The sequence below is a fragment of the Meleagris gallopavo genome, chromosome 1 (assembly GCF_905368555.1).
Source record: "Meleagris gallopavo chromosome 1, MGAL_WU_HG_1.1, whole genome shotgun sequence".
In the NCBI taxonomy this organism is placed as follows: Eukaryota; Metazoa; Chordata; class Aves; order Galliformes; family Phasianidae; genus Meleagris; species Meleagris gallopavo.
The window spans coordinates 160336771-160357790 of record NC_139404.1 but is presented as its reverse complement, the minus strand read 5'-3'; the positions used below and the strand labels follow the sequence as shown (position 1 = coordinate 160357790).

The following is a 21020-nucleotide window of genomic DNA, read 5'->3' as shown; positions in this document are numbered from 1 at the left end:
TACGGATTTGACTGGTGGCCTGTTCGATGGACAGGTTGCAAGATCGTATCCAGAGAGTGGTAGTCAATGGCTCTATGTCCAGATCTAGATCAGTGACAAGGCATCTCTCAGGGGTCAGTACTGGGACCAGTGCTCTTTAACATCTACATCAGTGACACTGATAGTGAGATCATGAGCACCCTCACCAAGTTAGCAGATGACATTAAGTGTGCAGTTGACACACCTAATGGATGGGATGCCATTCAGAAGGATCTAGACAGGAATGAGTAGTAAGCTCAGGTAAAAATTGTGAGGTTCGATAAATCTAAGTGCAAGGTCTTGCACCTGGGTTATGGCAACCCTCACTATCAGTATAAGCTGAGGGATGTAAAGACAGGGCACGGCTCTACTGAAGAGGTCTTGGGGGTACTGGTGGATGGCAAGCTGGACTTGAGCCAGCAATGTGCAGCCCAGAAAGCCAGTCATATCCTGCATCAAAAGAAGTGTGGTCAGCAGGTCGAGGGAGGTGATCCTGCCCCTCTACTCTGTGCTGGTGAGACCTTACTTGGAGTACTGCATTCAGATGTGGAGTCCTCAGTACAGGAGAGAGATGGATCTGTGAGAGCGTGCCCAAAGAAGGGCCATAAAAAAGATCCAATGGATGGTATACCTCTCCTACGTGGACAGGCTGAGAGAGCTGTGCCTGTTCAGATTGGAGAGGAGAAGGCTCTGAGGAGACCTGATAGTGGCTTTTCAGTATCTAAAGGGGGTTATAAAAAGAAATAGGACAAGAGGAAATGGTTTCAAACTAAGAGAGGAGTCTGAGGTTAGATATAAGAAGAAGTTTTTTACAGTAGAGGTGGTAAGAGACTGGAACTACATATTAGAAATGTGGTGGTAGCCCCATCCCTGGTAAAATTAAAGTCCAGGCTGGACAGGGCTCTGAGCAGCCTGATCTTGCAGATGTCCCTGTTCATTGCAGGGGTGTTGGACCAGACAACCTTTAAGGGCTCCTTCCAACACAAAAGAATCTATGATTCTGTGATTATTTGAAAGAAAAATACAAGAGACATTTTTCTGAAGCCATAGAATAGTTTTTCTTGCTTTTGTCTAAATTGATGTATTATTTTTTTACAACAATTTATCCCATGAAGGACCCTTAAAAGGGCAATGGAGAACAAGATCTGGAAAAATATGAAGTGAAATTAGAACAGTAAATTTTCTCAGAAGTCAGTACATTCGAGTACTGTAGCACAACATGAACCTTCAAAAGAAAAGAAAGAAGAAAAGCATAAAGAAATTATATTGGTCCTATGATCTACAGAACTATGTCAAACAGTTGTTTTTTTTTTTTGTTCCCAAGGAATTCAGAGAAGTGGCCTTGGGATTGTTTTTCTTCAAAGACAAATTAAAAAAAAAAAAAAAAATCAGTCATTTATTGTGGTTTGCTTTTATGGCTTATTTAAAAAAAAAAAACAAAAAAGTGTGTGTGTGTGGGGGGGGGGAGTGTTTTATAAAAGTTGTTAAACAAAGGGCGCAGATGTATTTTCTTTTGATTTTACCAGCAAAGAAAATCCATCACCTCACAAAACAGGCCCAAAGACCAATCTAAGTCTTCTTAAAGGTTATGCTCTGACCCAAGAATTACATAAATTGTAATAACTGAGGCCGTAAACCTTGTAACTTCACCTAAAAAGTTAGCTGAAGATCTAATGCATTGGTTGGATGTCTGGCTTAACTCTATCAAACCTATTTGTCATTCAGACTCAATTAGACACTTAACACATCTGGATTGTCCCACTAGCCACAGATATTCAGAGTACTCAGAGTACTAAACTCATGTACTGACTAAGAAAGAGTATCTAACTATGCAGGTGTGACACCTGTTTTATTCCTAGTAAATTCACGAATATTCTCAATGAGAGGAAAGAAACCGAATCTGTGTTTCTCACACCCTGGCTAAATGATGAAGTAACCTGGATGTTGAGCAAAGGCAGTAACATTCATCTCCTTCTTCCTCTATTGCTTCTTTTTTTTCTTTCTCTCAGAAAAGCAGATATTTCATAGCAAACAGAAAGAAATTTCAGTTTTCAATACAATGAGGAAAAATGCATGTATTTGGTGAAATTTATTTTCTCTGTCTTCTTATACGAGAGAAGGAAAAGAACAGTATATATGCACAGCTCTGCTCCAAACATTTCTCTTAGGTAATAACTCCAAAAACTCAAAACTCATCAACAAGTAACCCATTCCATGACTCCACTCATTCCTCAAATACATCTATAGCAGTGTAATTCTTCTTGATCGCAGGCTGTTGTTAAGCAACGTACTAAGTTCTCAAAGAGACAAACTGTGCAGTAACACTCCAAATACTTTTTGGGTGTTTCATTAAAGCTTTGCCAAAAACAAAACAAACAAAGAATTAAAAAAATGACAACAACCTAAACCCTCACAGACACTTCCCATCATTTTTTCCTGGAGTTGAAGGAAAGGATGGGGTATGATGCATGTGTACACAGCTGGGACCAGCTTTTAAGCTGGTTTATGTGATGCAGGGGTAATACAAATTTCAATCACTTGAAAATAATCAGTTTTAATATTGAAATGATTTTCACCTTTCAGAAACTACAACAAAAACAAATATCCTCCTTCAATTAAAATTTTAAAGTTGAATATGATCAGTTATTTGATGGATTCATAGCAGTTAAGGAAGCCATCTGGCCCAAGCACGGACACTCAGAGTAGGGTGCCTAGGGCCACGTCCAGGTGGCTCTTGAAGATCTCCAAGGAGGAGACTCCACAACCTCTCTGGGCACGATGCTTGCGTCATCTGAAATTCAGGAATAAACTCATTAACTCCAGTATGATGTCAACAGGCATTCTAGACACAAGATACCTTGAACAAAAGACCTTCAGCAACCGTCAGACAAATAATATACATTATTTGTGTTACAAATCAGAATTTCAGACAAGTAATATACATTACTTGTGTTACCTATGCAAAAGGTTTCCCAGACAGTATATACATATTCAATACTCCTTCCCAAAATCATTAACATAGGGTCTCACCTGCTTGCACATGCTCAGTGATTTTGGGTGGGGGGTCTCAAGACTCTCAAAGATGGAGTAAGCAGTCTTCCTCCTCATGACCACAAGTTGTCCTCCTTTTTTTTTTTTCTTTTTTTTCCTAAGTTGGCAGTTTTAGAGTGATGTACTGGAGAGGGCATCCGCACTGACCTAGATAACAGTGATACACTGGGCTTCTTGAGCAGATAAAGAATGATCTGCTTTTTAGAAGGGCAGGCAGTGAAATGGCTTTAAACTGGAAGAGGGTAAATTTAGACTACATATTTGTAAGAAATTCTTGATTGTGAGGGTGGTGAGACACTGGAACAGGTTGGCCAGTGAGGTTGTGGATGCCCCCTCTCTGTAAGCATGCAACGCCAGGCTGGACAGGGCTTTGAGCAACCTGGTCTAGAGGGAGATGTCCCTGTTTACAGCAGGGGGTTGGAACTAGGTGATCATAATGGTCTCTTCCAACACAAACTATTCTGTGATTCTACGATTCCACTTGTTCACAGTTTTCACATCAGGCAACCAACCAGCGCCCTTAGTAGTTCTGTGCATTTCCACAGAAATGCTAAGAAAGAAATAAAATCAACCAAGGAAAAGTTTTGCTTCGCACACAGCAGCGCTAAAGCCGGCAGCAGCCTCTGCCGGGGCCTCTCCCAGCCCGTGCCATCAGCATTCACCCCGCGGCCGCAGCCTCCAGCCGTCGCCATGGCAACACGGGTTGCTCGGGGCCGCCCGGGTCGGGCCGGGCCGCGCCGCTCCTCCCAGCCCCTTGGGATCACCCAGCCCTTCTCTGCATCCCTCTTATCCTTGCTGTTATCGCTATTATTTTTCCCCCATCGGTTCACTAAGGGTAATTTCAGCAAGCAGGATCAGCTGAAATACCTTTCTCACTCCTTCCTCTACGCAGCCCTACAAAAAGCCCAAACCGGCTTGGTATATGGCCAAAAAAGGAAATGCAAGAAGTCTGTCCAGATATGCTAATTGCTTTCATAGGTGGTTTACACTCCTTTCACAGCAACTGATGGGGAGAAGAAAAGATTTATTTCTATATAACGGAGCTGCTGTAGCAGTGGGGTAAAGGCAGCAGCTATATGGGTGGGCAGCAGTCTGCATGGTGAGCCAAGATAAGAGGAGACGGTAATTTAATTATCCCAGAGCACACAGAGTTGTTAATTTGGGCTGAATTTGAATTAACTGCAAATATGGCAACAGAAACGAAAAGGTGTAAATAAAGCGTTCCGGAAGCGCTGTGCCCAACTTTGAAATCAAACAACACAGAGCGCTTCACACTGCTTTTTCCTGTTGGCCACGCGTTTAATTCAGGAACCTGCTGTGAATTTTTAAACCTTTAAAAACATCTTAGGATTAGTGCTTTTCTAACAATGCTTTGACTTTACCAGTGCAAACTCCACTCTGAATATTGGCTATGAATGCTCCTTCAGCAGATTCATGCTAAAGCAGCTGGGCCAATGGAATATATAAGTAGTTAAATACTGCGCAGAAGAAGCTGGTATACTTGAAGTCTCCAAGTCAGTTAGGCTAAAATGTCAGCTGCCACCTCCCCGAGGCAGAGAAAGTGTAAAAATGAAAAAACTTTACTGAATTCTTTTCTGTAAAATAAGTGCTTTCTTTTCCTTCTCCCAGTGAAGAATGACTATTACAAGAGCAGATTAAGAAAAGTGAATATTGAAAGCTAAATTACAATCCTGTTTCCAGCATCACTGCTTCTGCAAAATAATTTATTTCTGTGATTCCTTTTATATTCAAAAGTAGCAAAGGAATGAGCACCAAACAAGTCAATTTCTAAAGACAAAGAACTATAAACACTTTTCTTTAAACTAATCACCCCTTTCTCCCAGGTACTACTTAGAAGACCGTAAATTCTGCTGTCTGAGAAAAATTCTTTAGTAAACTGCGATTTTTAAAAAGCAAATATGCAAATTTCTCATCTCATCTCAAGCACCAGCGATAGCACTTGAATATTTAATCTTCCTGCTGTTTGGAAGATAATCTTATGTAACTTGCTTTAAACTTTTAGTTTGATAAATAATATTGGTTGGACAATCATATTTCTTTTTTCCTTAAACTGCTAAAAATTTAATTCATCAACAAAAAAGAAGTAAGTAATGTCAACTGAAAACCTAAGCTTAAAATAGGAAGTATTCTGGAAAAATCACTGCTTCTGTTTGATGCTGAACAGAGTATTGAGGGTCACTCAATTTTTTGTTAATAATTAATGGAATTTTATTTACAAAAAAATGTGAAATGAAAGTTAATAGAGATGCTTTCCATGAATACAAATTACAACAGAATATCTCCTGAGCATTGATCGGTAATGAGGTATTATGCGCACTCCAACAACAAATCCCAGTGGGAAGTTTAAATGATAGACATTCTCTTCTTAGATTGACTGAATGACCCTGAGCTGATTTACTGAGTAAACTCAAACTTATTTCAACTTTTTTTTTGGGGGGGGCATGAATTTATTCACTTTCATATACCACTTCTACACAAGTTTACATGAAAATTAAATCCACTGCACTATTCAGGTCACATTGTCTCAAAGATAGGAAATTTCACAAAAGCAATGGATAAAATGACTGTTACTTTAATTACATATTGAAATCTCTTTTTACTGAAAAATGCAATAGATTTGAAGCTGAGCTTTAATTTCTTTGATGCATCAAATAAGAGAATATTAAAAGCACTTCAAATACCAATTAATTAAAAAATATTTAGTGTAAGAACCACCAAACTTTTTGTCTTGAGAAGGAAGAAATGTTTGTACTACAGAGAAGCAACCAAGTTTCAACAGAAGCAAACAATCAAAAGGCAACTAATTTCTGGGCTTTTCTAGTTCCTGTCAGCATACTTCATATAAAGGTATACGATTATAGTATATGATTACCTTTAAAGTCTGAAATTTAGGGCAACAAGGCTGCAATTCTTTCTGAATACAAAGCACCTTGAAGAGCAATTCTCCACTGGCTTGCTCATCTTTTTCCAAGAAAAACATCAGATTGTAAAATTTTACTGCACTCCATTCAATTTGATGTAAGAGGAACCCACATTAATAACTAAAAAAATTAAGGCTGAAATCTGCAACATACACTGAAAATATAAGTCAGTGCAGTGCGCCATTTACTAACATAAATATAGTCAGCTCTTATAAAGAGCTTTACTATTTCTCATATTTTCGTATTGTTCTCTCCAACTTGTTCAGTTTAGCTTCAACAAAACCAGACACTTGAAGACTAATTTTAGTTAAATTTCTTTTCCCATAAAAATGCAGTTAGTATTCCTGTTAAAAAGTATTCTTGATGAAATAAGTTTTCTTATCACTTGCAGAAATGTATTACTTACTGCAAACATTTAAATAACTATTTCACTATATCAATGCAGGCTGAGGGAATAAAAATTTGCAAGCTAAAAATAAGAAATAGCTCCCATTAAAAAGAAAAGGGGGAAGGGAGGGTAAGTTAAAAGCAATAAAGTGTTAAGTATAAGAGAAAATATCCTGTAAGCACTCAATGTACTAGCATGTGGAAGCAGGGATCAAGAAAACCTAGTTGGATTATATGGTGCAAGACCAGAGCTAGTAGTTATTGAAGTACATTTTACAGCAATTTCTGAAAATATCCAGGTTCCAAGTAGTTAAAGCACATTTTAAAGCATTTCTGAAAAAATTCAGATCCTGAGTGGCATACAGTTTGGATGGGAGATCTCAACATGTGGTGTCTCTAAGATGGATTTGATGGGTGGACCATTCGATGGGTAAGGAATTGGATGGATTGTCATATTCAATGGCTTGATATTCATGTGAAGACCAGTGATGAGTGGTCTTACTCAAGGGCCAGTATGGGGACTGTCACTGGCATGGAGAGGGTGACTGAGCATACTTTCAGCAAATTTATAGATGACACCAAGCTGAGTGGTACAGTTGGCATGCTGGAGGGAAGGGATGCCATTCAGAAGGACCGTAGCAGGCATCAGAGGTAAGCCCATGTAAAAAACATGTGGTTCAATAAGGCCAAGTGCAAAGTCCTACACTTGGACTGGGGCATTCCCTAGCACAAATACAGGCTTTGTGATAGGTGGATTGAGAACAGCCCTTCAGAGAAGGACTTGGGGATATCAGTGGATGAAAAACTCAACATGAGTCAGTAATGTGCACTTGTAGCCTAGAAAGGCAACCATATCCAAGGCTGCATTTAAACAATGTGTCCAGGAGGGTGAAGAAGGTGACTGTCCACCTCTACTCCACTCTTTTAAGACCCTGCCCGCAGTACTGCATTCAGGTCTGAAGCCCCCAACATAATAAGGATATGGACTTGTTGGAATGAGTCCAAAGGAGGGCCACAAAGATGATCAGAGGGCTGGAGCACCTCTCCTTGAAGAGAAGCTGAGAGAACTGGGGATGTTCATCCTGGGGAAGGTTCTAGTGAGACTTTATTGCAGATTTCAGAGGGACTACAAGAAAGTTGGAGAGGGACTTTTTACAAGAGCATGTAGTGATAGGACAAGACGTAAGAGAGAAAGATGGGCTGAGAATAAGGAATAGGCAAGATATGGTAGGGAACAAGAAAAGCTATCATTAGGTATCTCTTAAAAGGCTTCAGAAATAACCACCAAGGAAAGAGAAAATGATCCAGGAAGAGAGATCAGACCCCAAACTAAGAAGTTAGGATGTAGCTAGTTGTATTAAAAACAGAGTTTTTAATTGAGGAGTTTATTTTTTTAACTTTTAATAATGAAAACAAGCTTTTTTCCCCAAACTTTTCTATTTTAAAATTGTCTGTTAATTGGAATGGGGAAAAGAAATAAATACACTTCAGCATATTTTGTTTTCAGTTCCATTAGAGGAAACTATCCTAAAAAATAAGGTATTCAATCTTAAACTGCAAGATTCATATATTTTTGAGAAAACTGAAACAAAACATTTTCTAATAGGAGATCTCACTACATATCAAGTTTTTAGTAAAATGATCTCAGGGCAACTGCTGTTAGGTAGATAAACAGAGACTGGGTGAGCTCAGTGGAGAGTAATTGGCTGTGTCCTGTTTTCAGTCAGTGACTGGCAAACAGAAAGAACAGACTTAAAGCACGAGGGTAAGCTTGGAGACTGATTAGTCAGGAAGCTATTGCTAAAGGCAGTATGAGTAGGAGCTATCCCATGAGCTCTCTTACAGCAGTTTTCCTTGCCCTGTGAGACACAACTGGAAATCCCTTAATGCACTCTGCCCTTCATTTATTTTTGCTACTGGACATTCGAGAGCATTTAAGAATGCTGCTTTTTGAGTAGTTGCCTGATGATGGATCACACAGAATTAAAATGATTTTATATTTCTTAGGGAAAGGGGAAGACTACCATCTACAGTACAATTACAAAACTAGGGATGATCTGATAGCATACTGCTTTTTATTCTGTGCTGAGTAGCCAGAACTGAGTTTATAACTAGTCAGATATCACTCTTTATTATATATGTGATTTGCCCTTTAAGATGAAATTATGAACTTAACATATCCAAATTCAGATATTTAGTCAACTTTCTTGTAATTCCTATAAGTAATTGCTGCTTTTAACTATTTTAATATATTCTGAAGTGTGCCATGATTACATTCAATGCAAATATTATATTTTTATACCAGTCAGCAGTGATGAAACATTAACTTCAAGTCTTGCTTATCAATAAGAATATAAATATGTAACATAATGTTACAGTACCAATTCATTTAATTTTTATGCAGCTATTCTAACAACACATTAGCATACTTAAAAATTATTATCATAGTAGCTAGCTGTGAAATATAAATTACACAAACATTCTGTAGTAAAGAGAAAGAGCTGAGTATCAAGATTCTAGAGTTTGGAATCAAAAGAAAGTGGGTTATCCAAAGTCAATGCAAATGTTCATATATAAGCACTGTAATAGAATTAACTCATTTATTCTTTTCTTCATTCCTTGCTCAGGACAGAATATACTAACTTGAAGAGCAACTATTCAAACAATTGTTTTATCTTCAGTATTCATTGTGCCAATTTCTATTAACTTTATTATAGATACAGAATTAAAACATGGAGAAACCTCTTCTTCAGATCATTAAAATTAGAGGCCTAAACTCACTATTTAACAATTTATAAAAGCTAATTCTTGTCTAAGATGGGTATGGCCCTCTCTCTATGCAATATAAGAAGCATAAGCTCACTAATTGGGTATCTATATTAATGAGGTATGAAATTCTTCAAGAAATTAAATACATGAATTAATTGTAGAAGATCAGTTAAAAATGGAGACCTGATATGCCCAAGTAATTAATTAGCATTCAAAAGCACTTTACGTGTTTAGTGCTTTGTTTATACTATTTTCACTTGCAGTTTTAGATATTAGGTACATCTGTAAAGTAGATCCTGAGGGTCTCAATATTCTAACAGTGAAAACTGGGGAAAAAACAAAACAAAACAAAACAAAACAAAAACCAACCAACCAACCAAACAAACAAAAAAACAGAAAACCAAACCAAACCAACCACAGCCACCCAAAAGTACACAGGAATTGCTCTGGTTTGGAGGAAATCTTTAAACATTGTTTCTTTTGAAATAGTTCTTATTTCATTCTTCCAAATTTAACAGTCCTCTCCAAGCTCCTCCATCAGCCTAATTTGGCATTGTGTTCATATGGGTTACCAGCAGGTTTGGAATTGTTACAATGACTCACCCAGTTTTTCAGCTAATGATGGTAGAGTGAAAGGAGAGGTGTCATGAACTTTCTCATGGAAAAGATGGAAGAAAAAATACTTATATTTTAGAACATAGGAAGAAAAAGTGTATTATCTCTCCCTTTTCTGGTAACAAGAGTAATGCATGCTCAAATAAAAATAGGTCTCAGATAAACTTCTCCAGACAAAGTTCTTTGGGGAAGAAAAAGCAATTTTGGCAAGGAAATGAAGTAAGGTATTTGGGGAATAAATTACTTTTCATTACTTTTGAAACTAAGAAAATGGGAAAAAACAGTCACTAAATGTAATTATAAATACAGTAAGAAAAGGTACCTATTTCAAAATGATTATGAAAACCTTTACTCAGCTACATTTAACTCCAGTTCATCCAGATTCCATTATTCCCTTAGGGCACAAATTTAAACCATGCTCTCCATATCCCTGGAAAATTCCCTCTGTTCATTAGCTCCTCTGCTTACAGAGTTCTGCTATAAATAACAAACATTACTGAGCCTCATGATTCAAATATTCATATTGAATGAGGAAAGCCGATTATGATTCCTGCCACAGAAAACATTCAGTCTTTAATCCAGTGACTGAAGTAAAATGCATATGGGGATCTGGAAGCTCCAACCATGAAAATACCAGCCTATTAATTTGTGTCCCACTAGGCAGGAATTTTCCAACAAATAGTTTACCCATGGTTTTATTAAGCTCTTTTATCCAAGATGTTTATACCAAAGCAGCTGTGATTTAATTCCATTCCATAACACAAATACCTATGATTCTAATACAAACTTTACCATTTCCCACTAATATTTTTTGGTGAAGTGTAGAAATCAATCTCAAATTTAACTAAAACAGTCGCTTCATTGAGCAAAATGTGAAGCATATCCTGATTTTAGATTATCTGATATGTTTTTCATCTTTCTGTTTATGAAAAGCAATTATAACAAAATGCAGTGCTTCTAGCCAGTATCTGCTCCCAAATGGCAAAGAACTCAAGTGACAAAATGACTGGAGAAGTGAAAATATATACCCTTTTAAATTATTTAACTGTGATTTAAGAAAAGGAAAAGACTTTGACTTAGTAGAAGGTGTCCCTGTCTCTGCAGGGGGGTTGGAACTCAACTCTTTTGGTTGGAACTAGATGGTCTTTAATGGCTCTATGATTCTATTGATTCTATGTCAAGAACAAGAGTCAAACTACAATGTCCACTGAAAGTAAATACACTCTTTATTAGCCCAATTTTCCTCAAAATCCAAATATTCTTCCCCCAGTATGCTTATATTTTAGCCTTTCATTTTGGATTTGTAAGCTGCACGAATGTAAGGAAAGGTAGTTGGTAAGGTTTGTGGGTCATGCGTTACTGTGACATAGGAGATTGTATGTATGGTGCAAACTGAAAGCAGAAAGTCAGAAGTAGTGAAAATATCAGATTGCAAGAGTAATGTATTCACAAAGGTGTTGCCCACTGATGAGCTGCATAAGTGAATTGTGTAATTTTTTTGACAGCTGCAATATATAGTACTTTTACTATGCCAGAAACAGCTTAATGTAGATAATGATGAATTGTCGTGAAAAATACGAGTGATTTCCAATACCATTTTAATAGGATCTAACCATCTAATCATAGTCCAACTGTCTTGCACTACTTCAGATCATTCTGGCTATCATCTTTCCTTCTGACATTCATGTGAAAGCTGTATTTGTGTCCTGTATTTGCTTTCTTTCCCACTCATGATCTCTAAGTAGGAGCCACCAAGAAAGTCTCTTGAGCCTTCTCATTATTTTGCTGGGAGGTTGATGTGAATTTTGCCTTAGGCATGTATGATGGAAATAAGCAAGACTTATCTATTTTTGGGATGAAACAAAGATGATACCACATTTATCAAGTAACTTACAGACACAGCCAACAGTTCTGGTTCATCTTACATGCAAATTTTCCTTTAGAATATTCCAAAACTTAAAAGTAAAGCTTCCAAGTGTTCCTATTCCAACTAAAAGGAAGAAAGCACATGATGCTCTTGTTTTTTTTTCCGGCATCTTTTAATGCCTTTTATTTGCACTGAATGTTGACTTACAACAACAAACATCTGGAAGAAATAGAACTCCAGTACTTCTTTTACACTACACATTTTTGCTCTGTAGCAACAACCTCTTAGAGAATGAAACTAAATAATCCCAAAGGAGGAAAAAAAACTGTTAAGGGAACACATCCACTTACATGGCAATGAAAGATGAATTAAGTGTGCTTAAAGAATTTGATGTGTAATGTTTTGTGCTTTCTCTGCATCTTTTGAAATACTGAATGAACACTGTTGCATTTCCTAGACACTGCTTGAGTCACAAAAGACTCAGGTCAGGATCAATACACCGTATCAATCTCAGATTTTGTCCCTAGTGTACCATTAACCAGACAATACTCAATTCTAACATCTTGCTATTGAAATTTCACAACCCAACATAGTGAAAGAAAGTAAAGGCGATCCTTTTAAATGATATATGTAAGAATATAATGAGAACTGTGTTGTTCAAACTATACACACATTATTTATTCTGTTTGGATCAGTGTTTCTAAAGCATTTGAAGAAAGTTTCAGGACCTTGGATGCCACTTATTCTTAATGTTCAGAAAATGATAAACAGAAGGGAAAAGGCCTGGTAAATTTATACCTAAAGCTTTGTTTAACGAATATGGAAGAGATTTGAAAAGTACTCTGAGAAGTGACAGAACCTCTTTACTATACAGATCAGCTCAGTAATCGTCTTCAAATGGAAAGTTCTGCATGACTAAACAATGGAAAGACAAATATGGGTAAATTGTTGGTAATTTACAGCTCCCTTTGCAGATTTAAGACTGTCCACTGATGCATATTCAGAGGACTGCTTTAAATATATAACCTGCCTGTGGTACCTTTTGGAAATCTGGTTACCCAGACAGATGACTATGAAGCTGACATTTACTATATATGCAATTATGGGATATAGAGTGTCACTGCTTTCAAATGTCACTTCTTTGCTACAGTTTTCATCTTGCAGAAAATGTCCTTGCATCTCCTGAAAGAAGCATTCTTACTGAACTAGTACCAATGAACACTGGCAAGATATTTATGAAAGCACTTAGTTCTTATGAGTGTCTAATTTGAACACTTCAGAAGATCTCACTTTAGTAACGAACTCATCAAACCTCTGCAGAGTAAGTCCCATTATAAGGTCCAAGGTGGCACTTAGAATTTTTGCTCTTAGAAATCTTCTGCTCTCTTTCTTGTTTATACTATGTTCACTGTAACTCTTCATGGTAACACAGAGACAAAGATATGCAGGAGAGTTTACTCATGGCATTTTTTCTAAGATTGCAATTCCTTTTTTCCTTTTCTAAATATGGATGCTACCAAGAAGTTGATAGTTTGGGTTTGGCTTATACAGACAGCAAGTTAACAGAATTTTTTTTCTTTCTATACCAGTTTCTTTCAGAGTACTATCATGCACTTACTACTGATTTGATACTCATTTTTCCATTCTTAGCAGAATCTGTATCAATTTTCCAGCATTTGGCTGTTCTTTTTTTCTAAGGGTTATTTCCTGTTTTTCTTTATGTCAATCTTAAGTCAATTAAAAAATCTTGATGTTGCTATTTTTTTTTTCTTTTTGGAAAAGGCTCTGAAAACTCAAATTTTACCATTTTTCACCCTTTCTCACCACCTTTCATCCTTCTGACCCACTTTCTCTATTCCAACATTAAACTTCAAGAAAGAGAGATCCCTAGATAAAGATGCTAAAAACTTTGCAACAAAATTAATCATACATTTTCGAATGTTAATTCTACACAGGGCCATCTCTGGGAGAACCTGCATGTGAGTGCAACTATGCCAATGCAGAATTAGTTCTAAAAAAAAACAAATAAAAATGAGTAATTTAACTTTCTTCATGTGGATAATTTTTCACACACATGCAAAGTTTGCTCCTATGGCCACAATTTCTCTGACCTTTGCTGCCTACTGCAGAAAATATATATATATATATATATAAAATTAACATTGTATATGGTTTCAGGGGAATTATTTCTGTTAGGATAAGCAGCAGTTTTACTTGAGTTCTGCAGTTAATATTGAAGTGAAGATTTGGTCTTAAAATGGGAGCAGTTGAGAACTATCTTTCTCTTTTTAACAAAAATCCTAGTAAATATTTTCATTTTATAACAGTGCCTACAGATATTGCAAGTTTGCTGAGGAAACTAGTCTGTTGAGTAAAACTTCACAAATCCTTCCAAAAAATTTGTCTACCTTCTTCTTTCCATACATTAGTTAAAAACATCTAGCTAAATGTTTAGCTCATGAATGGAATGAAAAACAGGCTAATATCAATAATTTCTTAAAAACAGTGTCTACCATGGGGAAACGATTGTGTTCAAGAATGCATCTTCAGGGCCACAGAAAGACGTTAAGAAATGTACTGGGAAAAATCTTCACAGGCTTCAGTGTCTCACCATTTCCTAACGTTCCCTGCATGCAATTTTGGGAAACACAGCAACGTACACTTTTTTTTTTAAAGGAAAAACTGAGATCAAATGTAAATCATCACATGCTATCATATATAGCAATGCTCAAATAAAATAGTGACCTCCAGGTGGTTGTGCTATTGATTTTCAGAATTAAGATGAGCCTTAGCTCATTGCCATCTATGATTGTCAAAAATAAGGTAGCAGAGACACTAAGATGAACCTCAGAAGACAATTCTATTCTGAGTAAGAGATGAAAGAAACACAGAAAAAAAAAGAAAAAACAAAAAAACGTTTCCTTATGCTTAACTGGGATTAGAATAACACTGCTGGCAAGAATTTTATTTAACATACGTATTTAAAACAGTTCAGACTAAACATCATACGAAAATTATTCTGTCATTTACAGGTTTGCTGAACAAAAAACTACAGTAATTTACACTATCCTTTACAGCGGGGTTTGACTTTACTATGGAAAGAAGACCTTTGAAAGCACAGTCCACAACCCAGCTGATTGCAAAAGAAAGATTTCTTTCAACCTTTGAAGTCACAGAAATCAACCTGCATTTTCACTTCCATTTTACTATAGCTTGTCTTTACTCTTAGCATTTTGAATCTAACCTCCTTGTAAAGAAAATCACTTCCACTGCATTTGAGATATATATACGTGCAATCACAGCTGTACATAGAATTTCTATTCATGTATTTCAGATAACATTACCTTGGCTAATGTTACTGCAAATAAATGTGTAGCCATAGCAGCAGAGAACTTAGTGCAGGCTGCAAAGCTTCACTGAAAACTTATTTAATAATGCAGTTTTCTGTGCTGCAGTGGGCACTTTGCTGCCTTGGATATGCTTGTTTGTGTATTTGAATGTAACTAACTTGGAATAAGTGTGCAAGATGCTAATGTATGTTGATTGTTGTTTTAAATAACTGATAGACTCAGATATACGTTAGCTATTAGCTGCTTGAAAAGATATTATAATGTTCAAAATCCTGATCACTGGCAATTAAGTGCTTTGCTCTCAAAAGACAAAGCTTCTCCATTTGATATTACTGAATCAAAAGTACAAAAACACTAGAACTATATTAACAGACAACTAGAGCTGTACACTACTCTGACAAGCAATTACAGCAAAAGCATATTTTGCAATAGTTCCACAGTTTATGGTTGTTTTCATTTAAAGCTAACTGTAACCTTATCAGGCAGTTTTTGTATAAATTTAATTCAGCTGTTAGTAAAATAAATACAAAAGAGCATTAATAGAAACAAAGGAAATAAATATACAAATCTTACCAACAGAAATCTATTGAAAAGATTTGTATTCCTAAGGTAATTCTGATCACAGAAATAAGGACAGAATTAAATGACAAGAGAAAACACACATCGTGTTAAGGGGAAAAAAAAAAAAAAAAAAAAGACAATCTGTTCAATAAAAGAAAAGTGCAGTAAAACTGAAAATAAAAGAACACAGCCAAGAGGCCACCCTGGGAAGCAGCATGAGAGCTAATACTCAGAAATACCAGGTGAAGATTACCAGAGCTTTTAGGGGAGATCAAAAAAAATCACAAAGAGGAAAAGGACCAATCAATGGCTATCATTCGACTACATTTACTACTTGTTGTTTGTTTCTTTTTAGCAATCCATTTAATGAAAGGAGAAAATGTCTACTCTCCGTTCTAGCGCTATTTAGTGCTCGCTTGCTCCTCTGTTTTTCACTTTTTTTTTTTTAAAAAGACTTGGTTTAGCCTCACCAGTAGGAGGTAGTTTGGTATCTTGAGAGTATTGTACTGAGGATAATGATGGCAGTGATGAAATAAACTACCTTCCTGTTGCCATTTATATTACAGCTATGGAGAGAGTGGGCATTCTTTCTGCATTTCTCACCCTTACCATATCTGTGAAATATGAAGTCACTGTTTTTTACATCTACTGTGCTGGAGTACAATTTTATTTCACTTTTTTTTTAGAGAAAAATCTTTAATCATAAAAACTAAACAGTTTTTGTTTGGTTTTATTTTGTTTCTGAACAAGAAAGATTAGTTAGAACTTGATGGCATCTACCCAGTAGAGATTGCTGCACTCTGAATCATTCAGTAGGTTGATATTTCAACACATGACTTGTAATTCTTTCTGACTGTATTATGAGTCAAAGAAGTACACTCTAGGTATGAATCTGCAGTGTGTATTAATAAAGCATATCCACTATAAGTGAATCTGCTAATCTCATCAGAAGAATCAAACAAGAAAAGTGCTTTATCACTTTCCACGTATTTTAAGGTAGTAGCTTTTTTGGCACACTGATATAAAATTTAGCATTCATTTGAAATTTCAAGTTGGGAAAAACAGCCAGTCAATTAAAGGCCAAACCAATCTTTCTGTCTAGTGACATACTCCAATTTTTATGAAATAGGCTGAAATCAGAGACTTTTTACTATAGAGTATATATAAAATGAGCTACAGAAAATAAATCATAATGTCTAGTATACATAGAAACAATAAGTTACAGCATATTTATCCACATTAGACAAAAAGTGAAAGAAACAAATTTCAAAGAGGACGAGACTGAAAAAAACAAACTTGACATTATAAAATGCTCAACTCCTTGGTAACAGAAAATTAAAGAAGCTTTGTAAGTCTTGGTTTGAGTGACAACACTACTAACTTCAGTGAGGTTACTAAAAACAAACTTTTATACTGAGGGTCTAGAATACATTCTAGATAATATGCAACCTACATAATTTCTAATTTCCTAAAACAAAATAAATGATCAGAGAGAACATTCTCGAATTACCTACATAGCCTTTCAACAGCTGAAGAAAGAAAGAAAAAAAAAAAGAATAATTTACAAAATAAAATCCAAGCACTTAATGCCCAAATATTTTAGCAGAAATTATATCAAGTTCAGTGCCATGTTTGGCTCAAGACAGTTAGATACAACATCTAGATACTGTGACAAGTGCAAACAAATCAACAACATAGTACTGAATTCCTTAAAACAATTCAGAATAAAATTCAGAATTAAAAGATCAGGAGTGTATTATCTTGCTCCAGAAAAAATGAGACATGCTCAAGAAAAGCTGCATTCATTCTAAAACATCTTAGAATCATATTGTCTCAGGATGCTCTATTGAAAATATGGCTAAATTAAAAGCAACAAAAAAAACAAGAGTTTACTTTTACTTTTCTAGAACAAACATCTGATCTTTAACCAAATTTGAGTACCAGATTATATCCATCAGTTATACAAACTGGTTCCCACGTTTGCAGAATTTAAAGTTCTGCGTTCTTTCTTTATTTTTTAACGTGAGACAAAATACTTAGTCCTCATGTTTGTCCAAACGCATTTATAGTTTGAAAAGCGAAACTATACTGCCTGTAGTCAGATAAATAAACTGAATACAAGGGGCTGAAAATAAGCAACAATCAACATAACTGTTCCATCAAGTGGTATCTTACAGGGTAGAATTCAGATGTGCTCTGTAGTCATTATTTAAATATCAGTACGTTATGTGCCAGAGAAGCACCTGCCAAATTTACTTCATTCTTCCTTGGGCCAATTCCTAGAAGTGAATTAAATTATCTTTCACCTCTCTTTCTGGCTCTAGATTATTTGACTTTCAGTTTAATGACAAATTCTGTACGGTCTTTTTGTCCACTGTAGACATTTAAGAAATAAAAAGGTAAGAAACACCGACGTATAATTAATATCCTCAGTGTGATTGCATTTGCTTTTTAAATTATGAAGTGTATTTAAATATCAAAAGATAATGCATTCTGCTTACAAAATGAAGACTTTTGTTTTTCTTTAAGGTTAATGAAAATTTTTCTTTAATAAAATAAACTATGTAAATAAACTGAGACCACTAGGTTAGGAGCCATTGAAAATAATCAGTCTGGATTCTTGAGACTTAGATAAAATGCAGCTAAAATACTGTTCTGCAGATTATCTAGGAAAGCTAAAAAAACCATCTATACCCTCACTGTAACTTTATGCGGAGGAGTATTTCTACTGATTGAGTGGGATTGTTTGGGAGTTTATGCATAAGACCCATACTCAAATTTTGGAGAAATTCTTTTCCATGAAATAACTGATTAATTTCCTCTTACGTCACTGATACAACATCATTTTTTAAATATTTTAGTGAATGACAGCTTAAACTATTCCAGATAAAGTACCAAGAAAACCAAGACAATAAGAAGGAATGCAAAAGGTTATACAATTTGGTGTCATAAATATTTAACATTTTAAATGTTCTGCAATCTCTGCTTTCTAACAAAGTATATAATAGATTGAAATGTCTTACATTATTGTTCCTAAGGTTTATAAAATTACTGCATTGAAAACTATGATCAAATTCTAAACAAATATAAAAAACTTAAAAAAGGCAGAAGAGCTTTACAACATAATAAGTACTGTTTCATGGTATAATATTCATATGAATGTTAACAAGGTACCAATACTGTTTTAGTGTTCCACTAGAGCAGAAAACAGAAAATATCACAGACATCTTTTGAAAACACAGATCAACTACATAAGCTAAATTAAAAAGAGCATGCAATTCATGAATATGGTTCATTACCATGGTTACAGGCTTTCAGCACAGGCCTCTGTGTGGTTGGACTGAGATTTTGTGGTATTTCTGCAAAAGCAAGAAAACAAAGGAAAATAAGCACCTCTTTGAAAGTTTCTGGATGGAGTATTGTAACAACATAAGCAAGCAGAAATATTTCAAAATTAGATATTTCTAGGACAAAATCTACAGTGGAATAAATTGATGCACTGGCAGGACAAATGTACTTTTGTCTCCTGTATACAGTGGTTATTAGTATAAATCCCTAAAATTTAAAGTATACATAGCTATATGGAAGAACCTTAACAATCAGGCTGCACTAAGTTCAGTACATTGATCTCCAGAGGACTACAGATAGCAGCAAAATAGCCTGAACATCCCTCATAGATAGATATCACTGCAAGAAAGAATTAAACCCCAAAGCCTTTAGACCAGTGGACCCATAATGATTTTAGCTTTATTCAGAAAAAAAAAAAAAAAAGTAAAATAGAATATTCACCTTTAGGCCTTGGTGTTCTTTTCCTTCGATCTCGAAAAGCTGCACCTGACTGCAGGGCCTCCAACAGACTATCCATCACTCCAGTCTCCTCCCCTTCTGTAAGAGAAAGAAAAGGAACCCTCTGGGTAACCACAGCAATCCGAAAGCATAAGTAATATTAATAAGAAACAACAATAATTCGTGGTAGTATTAAAATCAGTTATTTAAAACTTATTTGAAGTTATTTGAATTTTAACATTCAGAACATTGCTCTCTCACAACTAAACAGAACAGATTTGGTCTTCTGTCAATTGCACTAGGCCATATTTTATTTCATTCATTTCACATTCCTCTTTCTCAACTGTAGCTTTAAATGAAATGTCATTTCACTCATATTTTCATTTCAGCACTCTTTTGCAACTGCAAATAATCAGTTTCATGTCAGCTTTCAAGAGCTGTCCCTTAAGAGATTTGCTGTATTAGACAAAAGAGATCATTTCAGTTATTGTTATAAAAAGTTGAAATTGTTTCTCGGTGGGAAGCTGAAGGAAAAATATTGGACTAAATAGGATATAAAATGATATCCATAGGTAGCTTTAATCAAAAGCCATTTTCCTTTTATGCTTAATGACCTGTGTTCAATATTGATGTAGTCCAGGAACATACTTCTCATCATATTACACATGTGGGGATAACATCCCCCTGAAAGAATTAAGAATATTACCATGATGTTATAATTAAACACAAGCATTAAAAACATTACTTATATTTCCTCAAATAAACATATCAGAAATCTTAGATATTTTAACCTAATTCATCCTTTGTCTCTACACCTGTCAGGACAAAAAACCCCACAACATCATGGATTTCCTATACAAAGAAAAATCTCCACAGAGCAATAAAGAACTAACTACATGTCAGAAATCTCATTATGTCTCACAAGGCTAAACTCCCAAGGTCAACATAAACCTTGGATACAGTCAGACACATCACATGATTTTGCAGATATTAGTGAACACATTTCTACTCTAAAAATTTGAGCTTTGAAAAATGTCATTAAATATAAAAAAAAAGGTGTGTTCTTTTTTTTAATCTATAGAAATATAAACATATTTAAAGCTCACAACAGATGTTCTGCAACATTGATTCAAAATTAAATTACATTTTTATAAACACATTTTGTTTGTGATTTTGCCCATTCTTTAATTTTTGGTAATTCTATACGTATACTTGTGTTTAGGGAATGATTTTTATTTCATTTTTGGAATTTATTAAATATATTCCACTAGGAAGAACAATCTTCTTCGTAGTACTTCATCTGCTACTACTCCAAGATGCTGTCCTGAAAGTGATGAAACTATAATCTGAGAACACCCTTATTTCTTCTCTTTTCTCTACAGACTCAACTACTGAACTTAAAGAGCTATACGTAAGGAGAAATAATGGCAAATTAGAAAATCTTTTATAACTTTGCATAACATTGATCCCCATTTATTTTCTATGGAATACATGGCAGATATAGAATATAAGTAAAGACAGATTTTCTTTTGCTTTGAATTTAGTGTAATATACTTTACCACAATCAAGTTTCCTCTCTCATGACCAGTGGACCAGTACAGCAACTAACTTACTTTAAAAATATTACTCAGATTGCATATTCACGTTCTTGGTGGTTTTTATTGTTGTTCTGCT

At 35.4% G+C, this 21020-nt stretch overlaps 1 protein-coding gene across 4 annotated transcripts in view; it reads right to left on the bottom strand.

The window, feature by feature from the left end:
- DIAPH3 (diaphanous related formin 3) overlaps positions 1-21020 on the bottom strand; it is a 234552-nt gene that overhangs the window by 40046 nt on the left and 173486 nt on the right. For all 4 annotated transcript variants that reach the window (XM_085215773.1, XM_085215776.1, XM_085215772.1 and 1 more), the window contains 2 exons: positions 19350-19445; positions 18860-18919 (listed from right to left, as the gene is read on the bottom strand). In XM_085215773.1, coding sequence (XP_085071899.1) covers positions 18860-18919; positions 19350-19445 — 156 coding nt within the window. The remainder of the gene's footprint in view (positions 1-18859; positions 18920-19349; positions 19446-21020) is intronic.